The following is a 25,291-nucleotide window of genomic DNA, read 5'->3' on the forward strand; positions in this document are numbered from 1 at the left end:
GGATCTTTTACAATGTCTCTCATCAACTTACTATCACCCCCACAGTTCCCAGGTGAATATAAAGGCGCTTAAATCAAAATTAATTTCTTTATTAACACAGGTGCCAACCTTTTGACCCTGACTACCCAAGTTGAACCTCCTTCTTCTATTTATTTTTCTTTTTTTTTTTTTGAGTGGGAGTCTCACTCTTGCCTCCCAGGCTAGAGTGCAGTGGTATGCTCATGGCCACCGCGGTCTTGACCTGCTGGGCTAAGTCAATCATTCCACCTCAGCCTTCTAAGTAGCTGGAACTACAGATGCAAGTCACCATGCCTGACTAGTTTTTTGTGATTTGTTGTAGAGACGAGGTCTCACCAAGTTGCCCAGGCTGGTCTCGAACCCCCAGTATCAGGCAATCCTCTTAACCTGCCCTACCAAAGTGGTGGGATCACTAGCTGAGCCACTGTGCCCAGCCTGAACCTCCTTCTTCTAATATTTACTCCCCAGTAGGCATTAATGGCATTCCAAAGATTAAAACATCCTCCTTATCCTTCAGTTTTTATTATTATTTTTTTACTTTAAAAGGGTGAATTTTATGTTTATTTTTCCTTTTTGGCTACTTTGCCAAACTTTTATCAGGGTACCTTTCTATTTTTTTATTTTATATTTTATATTTTATTTTTTTTGAGTTGGAGTCTCACTCTGTCACCCAGACTGGAGTGCAGTGGCCGCTCCCAGCCACCGCAGCCTTGACCTGCTGGGCTCTGGCGATCCTTCCGCCTCAGCCTTCCAAGTAGCCAGAATTACAGGCATGCGCTACCACGCCCGGCTGATTTTTTGATTTATTGTAGAGATGAGGTCTCGCTGCCCAGGCGGGTCTCGAACCCACGGGCTCAGGCAATCCACTCACCTCAGCCTCCCAAAGGCGTGGGATTACAGGCTGAGCCACCGAGCCCGGCTCCCTTTATATTTTTTTAATTTGTATTTTAAAAATGATTATTTTAAAGGTGTGAGGTACAATTCAGGATTAGGTATACAAGTGGTCATTATACAGGTAAAGTTTGGGCCTTCCTTTGGTCATCACTTTGCCTGCTTTGAGATCAGGTACCTTACTGATGTTTTATGCTCCTTCACTCCCCTGGTAGTGTCCTGCTACTACTAATCCCTTTCTTACAGTATTATGGTAAATGTTCAGGTCTGCTTATGAGTGAGAAACTGTGGCACTCAGTTCTTTTTTTGGTGATAGATTACTGAGTATTATAGACTAAATCTGTCCAAGTTGCTGTGAAGTCCATATGTTTGTCCTTCTTTATGATTGCATAATATTATATTGTGTATATGTACACATTTTAAAAATCCAGTCCAGTTTCGATGGGTTCCATGTTTTTGTTATTGTGAACAGTGCTGCAATAAACATGCAGTTCAGTTATCTTTTTGGTAGAATGATTTGTGTGCCTCTAGATATATTCCCAGTAGGGGCATTGCTGGGTCAATGGAAGGTCAATTTCTATTTCTTACAGAAATCACCACACTTTTTCATAGAGGTTAAACTAGTTTGCATTTCCACCAGCAGTATAGAAGTGTTTCCTTTTCTCCACATTCTGCTAGCATCTGTTGTTTGTTTTATTAATGGTGGCCATTCTTATTGGGGTTAGGTGGTATCTCAATGTATTATGATTTGGATTTCTCTGATGATTAGTGAGGCTGTATACCTTTTCTCACTTATCCTTTAAATTGCTAAATGTAAACATTAAGTAGTCATTTAAAACTGTAGAAAAAATGCACAGTCCTATCTTAGTCAAAAGTTACTTAAAGGTTAACTCAAATTACAAATTTAAAAAAATTATCTATAAAAGAAGGTAAAAATAGAAGGAACCAGCAAGTAGGAAAGAACAATGTAAAGAAAGTTAAGAAGATAAAGATTGATTTTTGGTAAGGAAAGCTGCAAAGAAAGAGAATAATTTTGTATAAGAAAGAATCTGATCTCAAAAATCATCCATCATGACCAAGTAGGCTACATCCCCAAGATGCAGGGATGGTTCAACATTCACAGGACCATAAAAGTAATTAAATACAGCAACAGATGCAAAAACACCTATATCATTAGGTGGAGAAAAACTTTTGATAAAATCCAGCATCCCTTCCTGATAAAAACCCTCAAATACGTAGGTATAGAAGGAACATACCTCAAAACAGTAAGGGCCATCTATGACAAACCCACAGCTAACATATTGCTAAATGAACAGAAACTGGAAACATTTCTCCTGAAAACTGAAACAAGACAAGGCTGCCCACTCTCACCCATCTTGTTTAACATTGTATTGGAAGTCCTAGCTTGGGCAATTAGACAAGAGAAGGAAATCTGGGTTATCCAAATAGGAAAAGAGGAAGTTAAGTTATCCCTCTTTGCTGATGATATGATCCTATGCCTCAAAAATCCAAGAGAATCAGTCAAAAACTTGTTTGTTTTCATAAAGGACTTTGGCAAAGTCTCAGGGTACAAAATAAATGTGCAAAAGGCAATTGCATTCCTATACACCAAGCAGGCAGAGAACCAAATTAAAAACATAATCCCATTTACAATAGCCACACACACACACGAAAGAAATACCTTGGCATCCTCCTAACCCAGAGAAGTGAAAGACCTTTACAGTGAGAACTACAAAATACTGCTCAAAGAAATCCAAGAAGACACAACAAAATGGAAAAATATTCTTTGCTCATGGATAGGAAGAATCAACATTGTTAAAATGTCCATCCTACCAAAGGCAATCTACAGATTCAATGCAATACCCATTGAGTTACCAACATCACTCTTCTCAGACCTGGAAATGACAATACAGAAATTCATATGGAAACATAAATGACCACGAATAGCCAAAACAATCTTTAGCAAAAGAAACAAAGTAGGAGGTATCACACTTCCAGACTTCAAACTTTACTATAAGGCCACAGTAATCAAAACAGCCTGGTATTGGTACAAGAACGGGCTCATAGACCAATGGAACAGGATAGAGATTTCGGAAACAAAGTCTCAATTTTTCAACCAACTTTTCTTTGACAAAGCCTCCAACAACAACCACTGGTGAGAAGGGAACCTATTCAGAAATAGTGCTGGGAAAACTGGCTGACCACATGCAGAAGATTGAAACAGGATCCCTACCTATCACCATACACAAAAATTAACTCTCAATGGATCAAAGACATAGACATAAAACCTCAAACTATGAGAATCTTAGAAAATGCAGGAGACACTCTATGGAAATTGGAACTGGCAACCAATTCCTATTCAGAACCCTAAATGCCCATACCTTAAGAAATAAGACAAGTCATCAAACTAACAAGCTTCTTCAAAGCAAAATAAACTATCAAGAGAGCAGGGAGTCAGGCCACAGAATGGGAAAAAATATTTGTCAACTGTATATCTGACAAAGGCCTAACATCTAGTATCTACAAGGAACTCAAAGTGCCGAAAGGAAAAAAACAAACAGCCCCATTAAAAAGTGGGCAGCTGGGCTCGGTGGCTCAGCCTGTAATCCCGCGCCTTTGGGAGGCTGAGGTGAGTGGATTGCCTGAGCCCGTGGGTTCGAGACCCGCCTGGGCAGCGAGACCTCATCTCTACAATAAATCAAAAAATCAACTGGGCGTGGTAGCGCCTGCCTGTAGTTCCGGCTACTTGGAAGGCGGAGGCGGAAGGATCGCCGGAGCCCAGCAGGTCGAGGCTGCGGTGGCTGGGAGCGGCCACTGCACTCCAGTCTGGGCGACGGAGTGAGACTCCAACTCAAAAAAAAAAAAAAAAAAAGTGGACAAAAGACATGTATAGACATTTCTCAAAAGAAGATATACATGTAGCCAACAGACACATGAAAAAGTGCTCAACTTCATCCATCATCAGAGAAATGCAAATCAAAACCACACTGAGATATCACCTAACCCCAGTAAGAATGGCCATCATTAGTAAAATAAACAACAACAGATGCTGGCAAGGGAGCAGAGAAAAAGGAAAGCTTCTACACTGCTGGTGGAAACACAAACTAGTGTAACCTCTTTGGAAGACAATGTGGCGATTTCTGAAAGAACTAGAAATTGACCTTCCATATGACTCAGCAATTCCCCTAAAGGGAATATGCCTAGAGGAACTCAGATCATTCTACAAAAAAGATACTTGCACACATATGTTTGTTGCAGCTCTAGTCACAATAGCAAAAACATGGAATCAAACATGCTGCCCATCGAAGCTGGACTGGATAAAAAAAAATGTGGCACATATACACAATGAAATATTATGCAGCCATAAAGAGGGACATATGGACGTATGGACTTTACAGCAACTTGGATGAATTTAGAGTCGATCATACTCAGTGATCTATCACAGAAACAAAGAACAGAGTACCATCTATTCTCATTCATAAGCGGAACTTGAACAATTATAATACTATGAGAAAGATATTGGCAGTAGTGGGAAACTGCCAAGGGAGGGGCGTGGGATTGGCAGGTGAGGGAAACTGCCAGGGGAGCGAGGGGCACACCTCATCAACAAGGGTGCCTGCATAATCAACGTTTGTATACCTAACCCTGAATTGTGCCCCACATCTCTATAATTAAAAATAAAAAGAGCATTAAAAAAAAAGAATCTGGTATGGTAAATTTCTGTACTATAGTAGAGTGACTGGTTATTTGAGAAAAGGTAAGCATAGGACAAAATAGAAGGTTCAAGCATGTTGTCAATTCTGTGTTAAGTTCATGGAAAGGAATGCATGAAAGAAATTCTGTAAATAATCAGATTTGCTAAAGAAACTTATTTAGTAATTTCTAGGAATTAATCATTAATGTCAAAATCACACCCTTTATAAAATAATCAACCAAAAATGGAGTAAATAATTCAATGTAAGACCTGAATCTGCAAAACTACTAGAAAAATGAGGAAAATATCTATGACATTGGTCTGGGTAGTGATTTCTTGGAATGCAAAGCAAAAATAGACAAATAAGATTTTATCAACCATAACACTTCGCAGTGAAGAAATCAATAATTAGAGTTGAGGGACAACCCATAGATTGGAAGAAAATATTTGCAAATCATGAATTAGATAACTGGTTAATACTCAAAATATATAAAGAATTCAAACTACTTCACAACAACAGAAAAACCCCTATTTAAAATGGACAAAAGACTTGAATAAACATTCTTCTAAAGAAGACATACAAATGGACAACAGATATATGGAAAAGTGTTCAACATCTTTAAACATCAGAGAAATGCAAATTAAAACCACAGCAAGTTATCGTTCTACTCTTGTTAGATTGGTTATTATCTAAAGGTCATTTTAAAGTCAGTATTCTAGCCTCTCAGCTCCGGATTTCAACTCAGCAGCATTTCAAGGGTAAAATTGCATAAAATGTCAGATTTTGCAATATGGATTATTCAAAGTCTCTTATACTAAATCCAAAATTCTTACAACGTCTATCTCTTTTCAATTCTGACAAATTTGTATTTACATGTGTGTGAGAAAAGGATGAGTTTCTGAGACAGCAACAGAGAAACAGATATAGACAAAGGTATGCAGTAGACGATATTTCTAGAAATTTCAGTCTGTTCAAAGAAATCCTTCCTTTTTCCCCCAGTGGTTAAATACATACATACACACACAACCAAAAACACAGACATACAGACATATTAAGACAATGAAGAGAGAAATATGTATATGTGGCTATACTTGAACTCACACACAAAGAAAAATATGTGTGTGTGTGTATAATATAGCTAAAATTTGGAGGTGTCATTCGCATAATAAGATATTATAGATATTTTTATGAGTAGTATAAATAAATGTGCTTGATATTCTGTTGCATGTTTATTCCATAATATTCAGAATTAATTTTTCTATTCAAGGGTGTTTAGATTATTTTTGAACTTTCATTTGTACAATAAGTCCCTTACATGCAAAGCTTTAAGTTGTGACTTTTCAAAGACACAAACATGCATTTCCATGTCCAATCACGTAAGTTAAGTCATGCGTCTGTTATATATTGTCACGTGCTTACATCCTTTACAAAACTTGTGCTTTTGTATGAGATCCAACAAAAAGTTCATGAACTCATTCTAGAAAAAGTGAAAAGAAATATTATTTGCACATAAGATTTTCTACTTGAAAAAAATCCATAAAAGGCAACTAAAAATTACTAAATTACTCCAACATTTAAATCCTTCACATTTACAAGAATTTGGACAAATAGTTTTACTGTGATGCTCATACTAGAAAAGTAAGCATATATAATTTTTAGTACACTATGTAACAGAATCTATAAATGAACATTATGATATAACCATTCTACATCTAGAAAACCATGTGAAAAAATAGTACATAAATAATATAAGATATATGGGGTCTAACAATTAGGTTTGTGAACCATCCTAGGAAAGGTGCTACATACCTTATTGCTGAACACCACTATGGTCACGTTTGAGACCTTGTTTCTACAATAAATAAAAAATTAGCTGGACGTGGTAGCGCATACCTGTGATTCCAGCTACTTGGAAGGCTGAGGCAGAAGGATAGCCTGAGCTCTGCAGGTTGAGGCTGTGGTGGCCGTGAGTATGCCACTGTACTCCAGCCTGGGTGACAGAGTGAGACTCTGAATCAAAAAAAAAAAAAAAAAAAAGAAAAGACAGAAAGAAATACTCCCCTGGGAAGCTATACATCAAAGCAATTTTGGAACTCTTTTTCTGGAATGGCTATCAGAGCTGTCATCTTTATTTGTTGAGGACTGACAATTAAGTTTGCAAACTTGCCACTGTGCACTTACGTTGACAGCGCTGTACAAATAACTGTATTGGAACACCCTCCATACTCATCTGGCCCTCATGACTTTTTTCTTTACCTAAAGATAAAAGAAATGTTGAAAGGAAGATGTTTGATGACATTCAGGACATCAGTGTAATACAGCTACAGCTTTGGTGGCCGTTACAGAAAAAGAGTTTTAAAATTGCTTTGACAGTGGACAAAGTGCTGGCATTGATGCATAGTTTCCCAAGGGGAGTACTTTGAAGGTGACCATAGTGATATTCAGCAATAAGGTATGAAGCACTTTTTCTAGGATGAGTTCATGATCTTAATTGTTAGACCTCATACAAAAGCACAAGTATTATAGAGGATGTAAGCACATGACAATGTATAACAGACACATGACCTAACTTACATGATTGGACATGGAAATGTATGTTTGCGTCTTTGAAAAGTCACAATTTGAAGCTTTGTGTGTAAGGGACTTACTGTACAAATGAAAGTTCAAAAATAATCTAAACACCCTTGAATAGGAAAATACATTCTGAATATTGTGGAATAGTCATGCAATAGAATATCAAGTACATTTATTTATACTGCTTGTAAAAATATCTATAATGTCTTATGTAAATGGCACCTCCAAATTTTAGCTATATTATACACACACATATTTTTCTTTGTGTGTGTGGTCAGGAATTGCCACATATACATATTTCTCTCTTCATTGTCTTAATATGTCTATACCTGTGTTTTTGATTGTGTGTGTATGTATGTGTTTAACCACTGAGGGTAAATGAAGGACATTTCTGAATAGACTGGCTAATTCAAGTGTTATCTTATGTTCTTCCTCTGGCTGGAATGATCTTCCCTTGTAGGCTACCTGAATATATGTACATATACATACATACATAAACATACACATCACAGATATATATGCATACACATAATTATATTTCAATAGCTATTGGAGAAAGACAGAAAATATACATGTCAAATTGTCAAGCCCTCATTCCTCTGGAGAGTTAGATGAGAGTGACAGGTGAGTGAATTTCATAGTTTATTTTAATATTTTTTTAATATTGTGGAATAATTTCTGATTTCTAATTTGTAGTAAAGCAAAATGTGACATTATAGTGAGCTTTCCATTTGGCATACACTGCAGATGAGATGTAGCTTACGATCTCAGGATTGTGCTACACAAAGGATTTTATTGAAGATGAAGCATTGAACTTTCTTTCATGGAGGCAAATTCTAACTGGATCTTGAAGGATGGAGAAAATGAGAGGAAATGGAGCCTTGGGATGGCATTCCTGCTGTGAAGAAACCAGTGATGATGGTGGCTGATGCACAGGAAAGAAAGCACCTGGCTTTTTGACATGAGGCTGGAGGGTCTGCTCTGGAGTCTGGCTGCCTGGTCTTTCTTCAGACTGGAATGAAACAGAGCTCATAGAAGGGTGGTGTAGAGCCTAGCCCCTTGATAGATGGGGTGATGTCAATGTCCTTTGGATCAACCAGAGGTTTCAAGGTAAACTTCTGTAAAATGGTGGTTAGGATTAAAAACAGCTCCATGCGAGCCAGGCCCTCTCCAGCACAAACTCTTCTCCCTAAAAAAACACATGAATTCATTATTAATTTAATTATATTTCTGAGTTAGAACACAGAGAAGCTTAAATAAATATGGAATGAAGAAATATATTAACAAGTGACTAAATAGCCTATGTCTTCTCTTTACACCCAAACCTGGATTACTTCATTTTCTCAGCACATATTTCTGTATGTATACCCTACAAAAAAAACCCTCTATATTCATGAGACAAGATAATTGACTGGGAAAAGACCCCTCCCTATTTTTTCCAGTACTTGCCTTTTCAAGTGGCTTCCACTTTGCCCTGAAAACAGAAACATTTCCTTTCCATAAATAAGACAACCAGCAACAAAAGTCCAAAAGCTTTTAAATTTGAAGTTCTTCTTTTCAGGGGGCTAGAGCCTTTCCCCAAGGCCCACATGTACATCAACAATTTTAACTTGTCCTAAATAAACCTTTGCTTCATTATAATAAGAAAAATCATGACTCTGAGTAGAGATTTAAGATGTTAATAAAACATGCAACACATATAAAAATATGACACAAAATTATGCAAGCAAGACAGGGGATTAAGATCACAACTAGCTGGGCTCGGTGGCTCAGCCTGTAATCCCGCGCCTTTGGGAGGCTGAGGTGGGTGGATTGCCTGAGCCCACGGGTTTGAGACCCACCTGGGCAGGCGAGACCTCATCTCTACAATAAATCAAAAATCAGCTGGGCGTGGTAGCGCATGTCTGTAATTCCCACTATTCGGAAGGCTGAGGTGGAAGGATCGCTGGAGCCCAGCAGGTCAAGGCTGCAGTGGCCAGGAGCGGCCACTACACTCCAGTCTGGGCGACAGAGTGAGACTCCAACTCAAAAAAAAAAATCACAACTAAAGGCAGTAGAGGGAGTTTCTCCTATGGACTAAATCAAGGCAGAGAGAGTTTTCTTGGCATCTGGAAAGGAGAAGGACCAGCAACACACCCCATGAATCACCAAAGAAGAAATGAAGGTCAGGCTATAACCATATAGTTCAAAGAGGAATAGCCACGTGGTGCAAAAAGGATAAGAATCAGTTGACCTGAGTTGGAACTGGTCACACTCTCACCTGGTCCTGACACAAATCATAAGAAACCTCAAGGCACATGGGGGAAGGTGAGTGAGAAGAATTGAGGAATTCTGTAATTCAATCCTGCCACATATTGGGAGGGACTTTAAGTCTTGCAGGACTCTAGTCCTTCATAGTAAGCTGCCTTACCCCAAACCCAGCCCTGCCAAAACCCACATGGAGTGGTGTAAGAAAAAAAAAAAAGCCCTGACCAGTTCTGGCTACCATGTCCAGTAACTTGACCCCTTTTGGTTGCTACTTTTTAGCCAGCTGGGAGGTGACAGATTTCAAAGGCAAACTCCATGGTGGCAGACAATTCATGGCTGGAGCAGGCTATTTCAAGAAAACCTTGAGGCCCTGAAGCCAGCTGACAATTGGAGTGAAGACTGCCTGAGTTTAATATAGGAGAGTGGATGGGATTCATTGCTATAGCAAACTCTCACTTCCAAGGTAAACTCATTCATGCAGCCTCTGCATAAAAGCATTACCCCAGTAGCCTGGAATTCCCTCCCAGTTTCCATTAGGGTAGCTAAGAGTGCAGACAGACAGGTAGCTTGAGCTTTATCCCCCTACACTCTACTCAGAGGCTTAAAATATACAGAGAATTTGGATAACCCCCACAACCCCATCTACTGCCTAGGCAGACTGGACACTTCCTTGGAACAGCACAAGCCAAGAAGAAGGCCAAAGACTCAATCACTGCTGGCTCTCTCCTACAATGCCACCACCTTGTTGGAGATCAACAGTACAACCCATCACTTATAATACCTCAGCTTGAGGTACATGAGTATCCAGCACAAGCCCACCACAAGCTGGCAATTGAGAAATGCACCACACCAAGGCTGTATATATAACCACAGGAATCCTACAATGCCTGGATCAGCTCCCTGCCAACCTCAAATAAAAATAGTCTACCCAAATGAGAAGGAGCCAGAAAAATAATTCTGACAATATGAAATAAGAGGGTTCTTTAATATCCCTTAAAAGAACACACTAACTCTTCAGCTATTGACCCTAACTGAAGTGAAATCTTTGAAATTCCTGAGATAGAATTCAAAAGATTGATTATAAAATTGCTCAATGAGATTCAGATGAAAGTTAAAAACAAACAAAAGAAATTAAAAAAAACGAGAACATGAATGAAAAATTTCAGAGAGATAGAAACATTAAAAAAAGCTGAAATTCTGGAAATTACAGAATCATTTAGGAAAGTACAAAATGCACTGGAAAGTTTTAACAGGAGACTACAGTTAGTAGAACAAAGGATCTCAGAATATGAAGACAAGGCTTTCAAATTAACTCAGTCAAAAAACAATAAAAGAAAAGAATCAAAAGAATGGAACAAAATCTCCAAGAAATGGGTGATTATGTAAAGCATCCAAACCTGAGAATCATTGATGTTCCTAAAAAGAAAAAAAGAAAAGAAAACAACAGATTTGGAAAACAACAGATTTTTCCCTATTGAGGAAAAATGGAGGAAAAATTTTCTGGCATTGCCAGAGATTTAAACATCCAGGTAAAAGGAGCCCAGATACAATAGCAGCTAAAAAGTTAAAATACATAGAAGTGTTTTTAACCAAGGAGGTGAAAGATTTCTGTAAGGAGAACTACATAACACTGATGAAAGAAATTGTAGAGAGAACACGAACAAACGGAGAACCATCCCATGTTCATGCATTGGAAGAATCAACATTGTTAAAATGATCATGTCACCCAAAGTAATCTACACATCCAATGCAATCTCTATCAAACAACTAACATAATTTTTCACAAGATTGGAAAAAATAATCCTAAAATTCATATGGAGCCAAATAAGAACCAGAATAGCTAAGCAAAAAGAATAAAGCTGAAGACATCACATTACCTGACTTTAAATCATACTACCAGGCTGCAGTAACCAAAACAGCATAGTACTGGTACAATAGCAAACATGTGGACTAATAGAACAGAATAGAGAATCCAGAAGTAAACCTGAATACCTACAACCAACTGATCTTTGACAAAGCAGCCAAAAACATAGAAAAGGGCAAAGATACACTATTCAGCAAATAGTGCTGGGAGAATTGAATAGCTACATGCAGAAAAATAAAACTTGACTCCTATCTCTCACAAAAATTTAATACAAAAATTAACTCAAAATGAATTAAAGACTTAAAAGTCAGACCTGAAACTGCAAAACATCTTGGAAGAAAACCTAGAAAAAACTCTTTTGGACATTGGTCTAGGTAAATAATTTATGGCTAAAGCCCCAAAACAAATGCAAGAAAAACAAAATAAGTAAGTGGGATTTAAACTAAAAAGCTTAGGCACAGCAAAATAAATAATCAACAGAACAAATAGGCAACTTAAATAATTGGAGAAGATATTTGCAAACTATACATATGACAAAGGGCATTCATGGAGAATCTACAAGCAACTTAAACAAATCTGCAAGAAAAAAGCAAATGACCCTATTACAAAGTGGACAAATGAGAACAGATATCTCTCAAAAGAAGATATATAAATGGCCAATAAACATATGGACAAATACTCAATATCACTAATCTTCAGGGAAATGCAAATTAAGAGTACAAAGAGATACCACCTTATATCAGTCAGAATGGCCATAACTAAAAAATTAAAAAACAATATTTGTTGTTGCACATATGGTGAAAAGGAAGTGCTCATACACTGTTAGAATTAGTAAAACCTTGGTGAAAATTGGCATGGTGATTTCTCAAAGACTTAAAAGTAGATTTACCATTTACCATCAATCCCATTGCAAGGTATTTATTCACCCAGTGGAACAGAAGTTGTTATATTAAGAAGACATCTACACTCACATGTTCATTGCAGCACAATTTGCAATGAGAAAGTTGAGGAATCAACCTAAATGTCCATCAACTGATCAGTGGGTGATGAAAATGTGATGTATATATACACTACGGAATAGTATTCAGACATCAAAAAGAGTGAAATAATGTGTTTTGCAACAACTTTGGTAGAATTGGAAGCCATTATCTTAAGTGAGCTAACACAGGGACAGAAAACCAAATACCGCATGTTCTCATTTATAAGTGAGAGCTAAGCTAAGGGTCTGCAAAGACATAGAGAATGGTATGATGGATATTGGAGACTCAAAGAGGGGAGACGGAAAAGGGATGGAAGGATGAAAACCCACCTATCAGGTACAATATACACACGTAGGCAGGGTGGGTACACTTAAAGTCCAGACTTTTTTGTCACTACACAATGCAACCATGTGACCAAAAATTATTTGTACCCACAACATCTATGGAAATTAAAAAAAAATATTCTACACATATACTAAAATGAACACACAGGCTCAAACAAAATGATGGGACCAGCAAGTGTTGACTATAGTACATTTATTATAAACTAAACAATATACATGTTTTGCTTAGAATAAAAAAAAATATGCAAGGTGCGACCCACAGATCACTCCGAACATGTGATAATACCACCTAAAATAAAACCAGGGAAAGATAAAAACCCAAGATAACTTGCTTTCTGAGTGCTTGCAAAGACTTCTTTCTATTGTTATCTTCCTTACTACTCAAACTGGAAGGCCCAATAAACAGACTTAAGTATGTCAGACCCTTGGTTCATTTCTACTTACTGAGGGCCAAGGTTCCATGCTGGTAACATGAGCATATTGGAATTGCTGTTCTGAGACTTGCTAGTGACATTTTTCTACACACACACACGCACACACACACACACACGCACACACACACACACACACACACACACACACACCCCATCACAACTGGCATGACACATAACACAACTGCATCTTCTCCATCTATTTCTGATCCAGTACTCAACAATACATCTATTTCTTCTCATCTAGATTCTAAAGGATACTTATAACTTTGTCACAAATGAACCTAAAAATTTCAAGAGATTGGCAACCCCCTCAGGTCCCCTCCCACTGTGGGAGTTTTTCTGTCTTCTCAATCTTGCTTTCAAAAAAAATTTTTTTCAAGAGATTATCATTGTTAGGTGTAAAAAGAAATGTCACATATGGGCCATAAGCTATTCTTTGAACCTCATTTCTTTTTATTCCTTCTACCCAGGTCTCCAAAGCTCAGCCACTACTCACTAGTCACCACTTCCCAGGCAGATTGGCAATTTCAGTTTTATCTCAGATCCTAGGTATTCTTCTGTCTGGAATGGCTTCCCATCTGCTCTGTGTACTCACACTCTCCTTATCCTTCCAGATTCAGCTCAGACATCATTTATTCTATGGAGACCACTTTGACATGCTCAGGGTATATGATGAACTATATTGGGACAATCTCTTCAGGTCCTTTCCCACTGTGAGAGCTTTCCTGTCCTCTCAATAAATCCTGCTTTCTCAAGAAAAAAAAAAAAGAACTGTATTATCTGTTTTTAACAACACTCATTCATGCTTCTAATGCAGTATATGAAATTTAAATTATTCATCTCACAGGCTAAAATATAAACTCTTAAATAAGCCCTGTTATAACACTGACAGAGTCAGGACATGAAGCTGGCCTGCAAGCCATGTGAAATGATAGAAATCTTGAGCAGGCCCATTATGAATAGTTTATTTCAAAATATAAGAAGGAAGATAAGGAGTGGTATAGCAATGGCTTCTTTTGCAGTCATCCCTGGGCACTGGGTACCATCTTGGTGCTACAGTACCAAGAGTCCTTTGATGATTATTTCTTAGATATTCAAACAAGAACAAATCTCTTACTTATATCTCTGTTTCAGTAATCTCTGGGGAAAAGGTATTTACACTCTTAACTTCCTCCTTCTTCTTTTTTGGAGTGTGCTTAATATTCTCCATTTCTTCCTCTTTCCAAATCCAGACTGTATTTGTCTCTTATGTCTTTTCCAGGACACTGACTTATATGAACTGTATTCGTTCCTTTCTGGCCTCTGAGTACATTCAGAAGTTGAGATATTGAAATAGTAAGAGTATTTGTCTATCTCCCCCATTCCAGGCCCCAGTTTTGGCAGAGACTATATTCCTCTACATATAGACGCTTCTGCTGCTGAGACATCTACTCCCTCCTGGCTAAAGATTTCTTCAGGTTCTAGCAGTATCCTCCTTCACCTGTTTTTAAATTTTTTTAACCTAGGATGGTAACAGCTTCCTGATGATGTTAGTCCTGAGTATTTTAACTGCACTTTTTTCCTGCCCTTGTCCTTCTCACTCCTCTGAAAAAAGTCTCTTCATTAAACCCTTTAATCAAACTTTTTGTGTGTGGCAACTGTTTCTTTCTAGGACCCTTAGAAATAGAGAGAACATACTCAAATGTTACTTTTTTCAAAAAAATTTCTTTTACCGTCCCACTACTCTGCCCCTGCACCCCCAAAAGGGCCGCAGTCGGGGGCTCTTCTCTCTGGGTTTCCACAGAAGCCTCACACATAGCGTTTGTCACACAAGAGTCTCATTGTCAGTGGATTTCCCTGCCTCTCTCTTAGAGGGAAGATCTATTTCTTATTTGCAGGTGTTTGCCTAGATCAGAGAATGGGATTATTACTTGTTTTTTATATATTTATTTAATTTTTTTGGGTTGGAGTCTCACTCTGCCGTCCGGACTAGAGTGCAGTGGCATGCTCATGGCCACCACAGCCTCGACCTCCTGGGCTCCGGCGATCCTTCCCCCTCAGTCTTCGAAGTAGCTAGAACTACAGGTGCACACTACCACGCCTGGCTAATCTTTTAAATTTATTTATCATAGAGGCGAGGTCTCACCACATTGCCCAGGCTGGTCTCGAACCCTCAGGCTCAGGCAATCCTCTAGCCTCAGGCTCCCAAAGTGTGGTGATGACAGGCTTGAGCCACTACGCCCGGCCAGGATTGTTACTTGTAAGGTGCTCAGAGGAGTTTATTGAGTGAGCTGGCTTCTCATGGTAAATGAAAACAATCTTACTAGCACTGGACTTTTAGAAAATAGAAGAAGCCCATGAGGATCTTTATGGTGAATGAGAAAGCAGAACCAATGAATGTAGCCTCCTTTGAAATGAGAAACGATATTGACATTGGGAGTGGTACCTCTGGCCTCTTACAAGAGGCAATTTGTCCAGCCCAGAGTAGCCTCCATGCAAAGACTTTCCTTATTTCACTTAACCCCTGATATAAATATAAAAAGAAATCTTGCTTGCCTGCTGAAAAAGGCATGAAGTAGTCGCTCTTCTTAAAGTTGCCCCTTTCATCCAGGAAGTGGCCAGGGTCAAACTTCTTTGGGTTGGGGAACTCTTTGTCATCATGCAGGACAGAAGTCAGATGTGTTAATATGGTTGTGCCCTGATAGAAAGAGAAATACATAAACCAGATTATAAAGGAGTTCATAGAGCTTGAAAAAAAATAGAAATCTCTTCTCTTATCCTATTTTTTTATGGATGAAGAAACTGAGGCCAAAAAGGGAACTTATTTGCGCTATGTCACAGAACAAATTAACAACCAAGCCTAGCAGTTCTTAAATCAATTAAGGCCTAGTCCAGAGCACTGTTCACTGATGCAGACATCCTCAACAGCATGTAGTCTGACACCAGCACTTTGCAAAAAATCACGAGAGCTCCCTGGAGCACATTGCTTTCAACAACTAAATTGCAAAATTGTCTAGCAGTTCCAATGTCACTAAAAATTTAGCTCACTGCCTTTGGAACCAAGTAGAAGGACTTCTTCAAAACTCCTCTTTCCTTATTCTTGACAAACCTTCCATTTCCCACGGAGATGAGAAACTCATAAATATTGTTTTTCCTCCTATGTTCTTTCAATTGCATTTTCGCATATTCTTATGGAAAGGAGGGTGCATTTCCTATTTCTAGTATATTTTTCTTAAACTCAGAGACATAATGTAAGAATCAGTTAGAGTTTAGTTTTTAGAATCAGTCAAATCTTTCTCTCCAACAAATTAAGATTTATGACCATAGGCAAGTTGGTTAACATTTCAATGCCTCATTTTCTTCCCTAGTAAAATGTAAACAACACATGTGCATTCATTTATTATAAATACAAAATTAGTATATTAAATGTGTTTTACACAAAGACTACCACATGTTAAAATGCTCAAAACAGGCAGGTTTTGTAACTGTTACAATGATAGTATTCAATTTACAATACTTTGAGATCTTAATAAAGACAAATTTCAAATTCAGATCTGTGTAAATGCTTTCTGATATATTGTATGGCCTCTCCTAACATGTGATGTAGTTGGATTTTATTACACAAAATCCATACTTCAACTGCAGAAATCTATCACATCCATGTGAACAGATGAAAGGGCAACTAAAGTTTCAGTCACTCCAGGTCTTTCTTCCTTGTAGCACAGCTACTCTTGTAATTCATTTCCTCACCTGAGTGAACACATGTCATGTACTGAGGTTAAAGTTTGGGAAGCTAGTATAGTCAGTCCCAAATAAACTTCCATATAAAGTTACTTTGGAACAAAACACTTCTCCTGATTGTTGGACCACCTGCTTCTTGCTAGGACAGAGAAACTACTTTGCCACTGCCTTCACAATTAATTAAATATAAAACTGGAAAAATACTATGAAGTAACTCTTTTCCATCATTAAAAAAAAGAAGAAATCCAGGATTACGATCCTTGATGGAAGATAAATTCGGCCTGCGATCACTATGGATTTCTGCTTGAGAACAATTTCCTCCCACAGGGCAGACCAGTGAGTGCCAAGCAAAGAGCTGTTGTTTTTGGACTAGAGAGACAGAGATTAAAATCTGGCATCTAGAATTTGTAATTGAAGCTGCAGGACATGAGGAAATTACAAATAAAAAGGATCCAAAAAATGTACACGCCTACTCTGTTAAGCCCATGGCTGTGGTTTGGGTGGAACTTCATGTACAGAGGAAAGCTCCATGAAGCTTATGAGAGAATGACTGCTGAAGAGTCAAGAACTGAAATAAATAGGAGGGGCTAAAGTCCCAACCCAACCAGGACAGGGCGAAATTTCTTGGCACCCGAAATATTCGGGGTGAAACCCAAATTTCAAGCTGTTGGACTAAAGAACCCACCTGGACTAAAGGGCCATGCCCATTGACCAAATTTAAAATTGTGATTAAGTCACAGTGACAAGTAATTTTAGAAATTTTAGTATAATAGAATGAATAGATTTGCCACCAATTTAACTGCCTGATAAAATAAAAACCAGCCCTCATTCAAAGGAGGTGGCCTAAGCAGACTCCCTTCAAGGCATATTTCAAAATACTCAGTGTACAATGACAAGTTACTAAAAAGAAGGGACTGTGATCTGTAATTAAAGAAAAAGACAATCAACAGAAAAATGCCCACGAAATCCTAGGTGGTAGAATCACTGCAAAAAGACTTCAAGGTAGATCTTGTGAATATATCTAAATATTGAAAGGAGCAATTATAAGGGAATATATGGGAAATGTCAATATAAAGGCAGATGTGAATATATGCCAACTACTATACAAAAGATGATAAGGGAATAGATGTGTAAAATCAGTAGATAAAATGAAAACTGTACAAATAGAAGCTCTTGAACTGAAAAGAGCAGAAATGAACATTTTGTGGAGGGATGAATAGCACTGGAGTGGTTTTGGATCATAGAAGACATCTGGAAAAAGGGAATGGTACTGGGGGAATTTCCATGTTCATGAACTTATTTTGAGGGCAGGCACAGGTAGCAAAATATTGGGTGACTAAAACTTGCCTACAAACCACCAGTCTTTCTTGCTTAAGGAACCAGTGACAACATTCAGTTACAACACCCATAAAGAAGCTGAAAAGAGAAGGAATAAAACCTAGGAAGAAAACAGAGAGGAAAAGTCATAAATTCTCCATATGAACTCTTCCAAATATCTGGCAGTACTTGAATTAGACATGTGTGTGCCAAACCCCAAATAAATCAACTAAAGTTAAAAGAACTGAACTGAAAATTCTGAGTTTTGAGTATGACTCAGAAAATACAGAGGAGGAAAACATTTCATAAAGCATTTTATAAAGTCAGTGTGATTGATACTAATATCAAACCTGAAAAAGATGTTATAAAAAAGTTGCTACAGACCAAAGAAGTAATAAAGGACATTTTTACACAGACAGAACAGAATCTCAACTATTTTATTTCCTGAAAACCTAGAATTCAACATATGCTAACCAAAGTTCTATAGAAGAAAAAAATACAGAATAAATAACTAAAGATATAGGAGTGAAACCGGAAGGCTATCACTTCACTGATGTAAGAAGTGAGTGAATCCTAATGGAAGACATCATTATGAGTGATGCCATGATGAAGCAAAGTAAAATTCAACCTGGAAAGGATTTAATGAATTTAAAATGATAGATGTCCTCAAGAGTTGAAAATAGTGTCACCGGAATGGAAGATATTTATCGATGGGTCGTTGAATAAAATATTGATTAGAAATGTTTACATGACTGTAATGAAACTCTTCTAGGACTTTGAATGTGAGATTTTGGATGAGATAAGCTTTGGAAGATGGGGGTGAGAACTTCGGTATAGATTTTTTTTTTTAACATGTAAGACAATTGAAGAGGAAAAGCATAAGATGGCTAAATAGAATTAATTGATCATCTCCTAACAGAAGCATCAATTTGAACAATTATCCAGGCCTGAACGTACGTGTACAAGGGCTAAGGAAACCAAGTGAGAGATCATAGTACCTGGCATAAAGATAAGAAAATGCATTGAAGAGGATGTGGAAGGATGGAGATACATTGCTCACTCTCTCCCTCCCCCAACTCCATGCAGCACACCACAGAAAGAGACAAAGCCTGCTTGGGAAGAAAAAGAGAAGTGCATGCAGGACATTGATGTGGAGACCAGTGCCAAGCCCACTGCAGTAAAACTCAATACCAAGCAGAAACCCATGGTCTCTGACCATTGCCTGGGGTCAAAACCTGCAGATAGAGTATCTGAATTACCCCAGCTCTTGGTGAAAACCTGTTGTCCCAGTGGGACAGTCTCATGTTTTAGCCTGCACTTCTGTCGGTCATTAGAGTGGCCTCTTGCTACAGGTGGTAGGCAGGCCATAGCAAGATGGTCCTTGGCTGCACCAGTCCCAGCTTCCATGAGCTTCAAATGCAACCCACCTTAACATCAGCCTTCATAGCAAAAAGACTACTCTCACCACATCTCCCCTAATCTTGAACAGTATATCATGGAAAGTGACTCTATCCACTGGGTGGGCGGGGTGGGAGGGGCAGGTAAGTAAGTATAAAATTTTGTCTGAAACTCAACATTGAGCCCACTGTGGTGAAAACACAACCAGACAAATTCTGACAGAGTCATTGGATCTGCCCAGGAACAGGCAGAAACCCATGGGCCCTGGTAGGATGAACTTGTGTCCTAGTCTGCATCCCTATTGGGTGTTAGCTGCAGCCTTGAGCCTTGAATAAACCTTAACAACAGGAAGACGATGGCAGTGTGAGACTTGGGTGTACCCCTCAGCCCAATTGGTCTTGGCAGCTTTGAATTTTGGATGTGATTCAGCATTACAGCAGGTGTGGTGGCCAAGGGGTTGCCTAAACCATCCTTCCCCACAAGCCCAAACAACACAGTGCACAGTCCACTCGGGAGAACAAGAGGAAAGTAGACACAAGATGTTGCCTTGGAACCCAGTGCTGGGCTGTAAAGGTGAGGCCCAGAGTCTGGCAGGGCCCCACAGTTCATGACTTCTGGCTAGTGACCAGATTGGAGCATTGGGACCCACAACATCCCCCAAAAGAGCTTAAGTTTCCTTCTAGTTCTGAAAAAGTGGCAACACATGGAGAACAAATTACTGGCACATCTGTGCAGAGGGTACCAGCAGCAGTAACCACAGGCTCAGAGAACATAATAACTGAGCTTTTAGAATCTCTGGATAGCAGACAGAAAACAAAGCTAAACCACAATGACTGGGATAAATACATCGTCCTTAGATGCACAAATGTCCTTGCGTGCTCACAAGTACCAAGAACATTAAGGGAACCATGACCCCAGCAAATGGAAAAAATAGGCACCAGAGACCAACCCTAAGCGGAGATATGTTATCTTTTTGAAAGAAAATTCAAAATAACTGTTTCAAGGAGACCAAGAAAAATTCAAGAACATACAGAAAAGTTATTCGATTATTTATCCAAGAAACTTAACAGATATATTGAAATAATTTAAAAAAATCAAACAGAAATTTTCAAGCCAAAAAAGTACAGTGAACCAAATGAAAAACACAATAAAAGGCATCAACAGCAGAAGTGATCAAGCAGAAGAAAGAATTAGTGACCTTGAAGACAGGCCATTTGAAAATACACCATCAGAGTGTTATTAAAAAGCAGAGAAAGAAAGAAGAAAGTCTATAGGAACTATGTAATACCATCAAAAGAGCAAATATTCAGTTTACTAGGGTTCAAGAGAGATTTGAGATGCCAAAGGAGTAGAATTCAGAGATAATAACAGAAATCTTCTCAAACCTGGGGAAAGATACAAATATTCAGGTACAGGAAGATCAGAAGTCACCAGTCAGATTTACTGCAAATAAGTTCATTCTAAGACATATTACAAACAGGCTATCAAAGGTGAAAGAGAAAGGGAGGAATCTGAAATCAGTCTGAGTAAAGAAGTAAATAACACAAACAGGGTTTCCAATCCTCCTAACAGCAGACTTCTCACAAAAAAGTTTACAGGCCAGAAAGTAATTGGCTGATATTCAAAGAATTAAAAAAAAAACAACAACGAAAAAAAACCCCCAAAACCCTACTGACCAAAAATAATGTACCAAGCAAAACTGTCTTTCAGAAATAGGAGAAATCAATACTTTTCCAAACAAAAGGAAAGAGAATTTATCATCAGATAGGTCTATTAATGATTGTTAAAAATAATTCTTCAAATTGAAAGAAAGTGATGCTAAAGTATAACAAAAAACATCTGAACATAAAAAACTCTTGTATGAGTAGGTATACAAACACAGAATACTCTAAGACCAGAAATGCAGTATGTGAATCACTTATGTTTTCAATGCAAAGTATAAAAGAAAAATTTATTTAAAATAACAATTGCATTAATTTATCAAAAGATAGGCAAAATAAAAAATGTTAAGCAGAATGGGCCATCAAAATTTCAATGTGGGGAGGAATAGAGTTAAAGTGTAGAGTTTTTTTATTTTTGCTTTTGTTTCTTTTTCTACTTTTAGGATCAAAGTTACATTACTATCAGCCAAAAATAACTTGCTAAAACTACAAGGTGTTTTTGTAAGCCTCATGATAACCACAAAGCAACAACCTAATAAATATACCAAAAATAAACATCAAGGAATCAAAATACACAACTAAAAACATCAGGAAACCACTAAGGAAAATAGCAAGGGAAAGAGTTAGGAAGAAAAAAACCATTAAAAAAATACAATGGCAATATTAAGATTTTGACGTCAATAATTTTCTTAAACATAAATAGATTAATTAACATAGAGTGACTGAATGAATTAAAAAAAACAAGATGCAGCTATATGCTGCTTATAAGAAACTCACTTCAGCTGTAATAAAATGAAGGGAAAGTAAAGGTATTTCATGAAAAAAGAAACCATAAAAAAGCAGGAATAGCTGTGCAGTTGACCCTAGAACAAAAAGAGTTTGAGCTGTGCAGGTCCAATTCAGTTTTTTAAAAAATAAATACTGTCAGCCCTCAGTGTCCACGGATTCTACATCTGCAACCAAAAATCGACCAAAATCTATTTTAAAAAATGACATCCTTTATAGAATTAGAGAAATTAAAAAAATGACACCCTTTATAGAATTAGAGAAAGCATTTCTGAACTGTGTATGGAGCCATAACAGATTCCAAATACCCAAGGCACTCTTGAACAAAAGGAACAAAGCTGTTGGTATCACATTAACTAATTGAAGTACATATCAAAAAGTTACAGTAACCAAAACAGCATGACATTGGCATAAAAACAGAGACAGAGAGCAATGAAATAGAATAGAAAGTCTAGAACTAAACCTATATATCTGCAGAAAACTGATTTTTGGTAAAAATGCCAAGTATACATAATGGGGAAAATATACTTTCTTTAATAACTGTTGCTGAAAATACTAGATATCCACTTGCAGAAGAATGACATTGAACCCTTGTCTCCTACCATATACAAAGTTAACCAAAAATGGATCAAGATTTCAATGCAATACCGGATACTACAAAACTACTAAAAGAAAACATTATAAAAGGCTCCCTGTCATTGACCTAGGCAAGAATTTTTGAAATAAAACCCCCAAAGCATAGACAACATAAGCAAATACAACTAGTGAGATCACATCAAACTAAAAAGCTTTTTAAAACAAAGGAAACAATTGATAGAGCAAAAAAATTGAACTATAGAATAGGAGAATATATTTGCAAACTATGAATCTGGTAAGGAGTTAATAGCCAAAATATATAAGGAACTCAAATAGTTCAGCAACAACAAAAACTAAAAAATAGGCAACAGATCTGACTAGAGATTTATCAAAAAAAGACACAAAATGGCCAACACATATATAAAAATATACTCAACATCACTAATCACCAGGGAAATACAAATAAAACCACAATGATATATCACCTTACTACATTCAGAATGACTACAAAAAAATCAAAGAATAACAAAGTGTTGGACAAGATATAAATAAATAGAACTGCTACACACTGTTGACGGCAATGTAAATCAGTACAGGCATTATGGACAACAGTCTGAAGGTTATCCAAAAAAATAAAAAATAGAACTACCGTGTGACCCAGCAATCCCACTACTGAGTATATAACCAAAGGAAATAAAATCAGTATGTCAAACATATATCTACACTCCTATGTTTATTACAGCACTATTCAGAATAGCCACGATAAATAATCAACCTAAGTGTTAGCCAACAGATGAACAGGAAAAAATGTGGTATATGTACACAACGGAATACTCTTCATTCATAAAGAGAAATGAACTCTTGTCACTTCAAGCAACATGGATGAACATGAGGAACATCATGGTAAGTGAAAGAAGCCAAGCACAGAAAATCAAATACCCTGTGATCTCAAGTGTATGCAAAATGTAAAAAATAGCATATAAATAAGTCAGAACAGTGGTTATCAGAAGGAGGTTATCATGAGGAGGTTAGGGAGAGGGGGAAATGATGAGATTAATTAACAGGTACAAAACTACAGTTAGATAGAAAAAGTAATTTCAGGTGTTTTATTGCATAGGAGCTTGATGAGAGTTAGCAATCATGTATTATATATTTTAAAATGCCCACAAAAACGGTTTTTTGAATGCTCTTTTTACAAAGAAATGCTAAATGGTGAAAGTGATGGATATGCTAATTACTCTCATTTGATTATTTAACAACTTATACATGTATCAAAACATATCGTACCACCTAAAAATGCACATGATCTATGAAAAAGTGAGAGAAAAGGAATTCACGCACATGTAGAACACCTTAGGCTAGATATTAGGAGAGCCCTTCGACCACCACAGCAGTGATGAAAGAGAATCCAGAGATTCTGGATGTAACTCAGTATGTCAATCTACTGGAAGACAATGAAGAAAACTTCGTTTGGATGGCTCTATTTTTCTCTGTCAGGTGGAGAAATGGGTCACCTGGTAAAAAGAAGATAATAGGGAGTGGGAAGTTTAGGAAAGGTGGAGGTTGAAATTCGTCATGTAGCATGGCGAAGCAAGTTGAGTTAGGCTACAAAGTGGGATTGTTGGGTACGACTGAAAAGAAATGTGGCATTTGTGAAAAGTATACTGACACATATGGGGTGATGATAATACTATAAAACTTTTGGGCTGCACGGGCTTTTCCAGCAGGGATCAGTAGCCCAAAGGCAGGCGGGGAGGCTTTTTTATTGAACTTTTTAGAAGTATGTGAAACAAATGGTAGGGAGGAAGGTGGGAAATCAAATACTGGTTAATTAAGACTAATACAACTTATACTGGAGAACAGGGAAGGAGAGAGGAGATTGGGCTAATGGACAATCAGAGGTGTAGCGCTGTGAATGTGTGTACCGAACATCCTGTGAGACTTTAAACACTACCATATTTAGAAAACTGTATCAACAAACTAGAAAGAAAGAAGCATGCAGAGGATGAGATGCCTGAGTTTTGATTGTGCCATATGTACAGAAGGTTACATAATATATAGCTCTTCTATTGTGATGATTGGTGGCCTAAAAATCCAAAGGAGGGGTGTAGATAAAATAACTCTCACCTTTGGAATAAGATATTCTCTAAACTGAACGTCCTGAGTCACCTCGTGGGGCATATTGGTGGGGATAAGGTCAATGTATCTTTGGATTTCGTGCACCACAGCATCTGTGTAGGGCATGTGACTTCTGTCCTGCATGCAGGGGCTCCGGTCTCTGCCAATGACACGGTCAATTTCGGCTTGAACGTTAACTGGGAAGGCAAGAATCAGAATTTATGTGAAATAAAAAAGACCTGAAATATCTTTTCTTTGATTCCATAATCATTGTCTCATTGTGATTGGCGATGGAAAGATGGACTAATGTGTTACTAGCGCCATAAGAAAAAAAAAAGAAACAAGGTTTTCATTTTCTGGGCAACTGGAAGCTCATTTGAGACTTAAATATAAAATACAGTTGAACCACAAAATTTATTTCTCAACTCTTATTCTCTAACTGATGTATTTTTCCTTGATAGACTAAAGAATCTGGGATCTTGAAGACTTGTAAAAGACCAGGTCGTTTAACCACTGTTCATATGTCCATTTTTGTCTTAAATTTATAAGTATCAAGAGGATAAGTACTACCCATTGCAGTCAATTCTTAATATGTTGAACAATATAATAATATTTTAGTTGATTCAACACAGAAAAATAAGTTAACATCTATTTAGAAGGTAATATAT

The 25,291-nt window shown here is 37.5% G+C and overlaps 1 protein-coding gene across 2 annotated transcripts in view; it reads right to left on the reverse strand.

Annotated features, from left to right (window-relative positions):
* Window positions 1-8,185: 8,185 nt before the first annotated feature.
* LOC103270233 (cytochrome P450 2C3-like) overlaps window positions 8,186-25,291 on the reverse strand; it is a 28,931-nt gene continuing 11,825 nt past the window's right edge. For both annotated transcript variants that reach the window (XM_008067765.1, XM_008067764.1), the window contains 3 exons: window positions 24,633-24,820; window positions 15,579-15,724; window positions 8,186-8,363 (listed from right to left, as the gene is read on the reverse strand). In XM_008067765.1, coding sequence (XP_008065956.1) covers window positions 8,186-8,363; window positions 15,579-15,724; window positions 24,633-24,820 — 512 coding nt within the window. The remainder of the gene's footprint in view (window positions 8,364-15,578; window positions 15,725-24,632; window positions 24,821-25,291) is intronic.

The sequence above is a fragment of the Carlito syrichta genome, unplaced genomic scaffold (genome assembly GCF_000164805.1).
Source record: "Carlito syrichta isolate Samal-C Ts95f unplaced genomic scaffold, Tarsius_syrichta-2.0.1 Scaffold309772, whole genome shotgun sequence".
NCBI classification, from domain to species: Eukaryota; Metazoa; Chordata; class Mammalia; order Primates; family Tarsiidae; genus Carlito; species Carlito syrichta.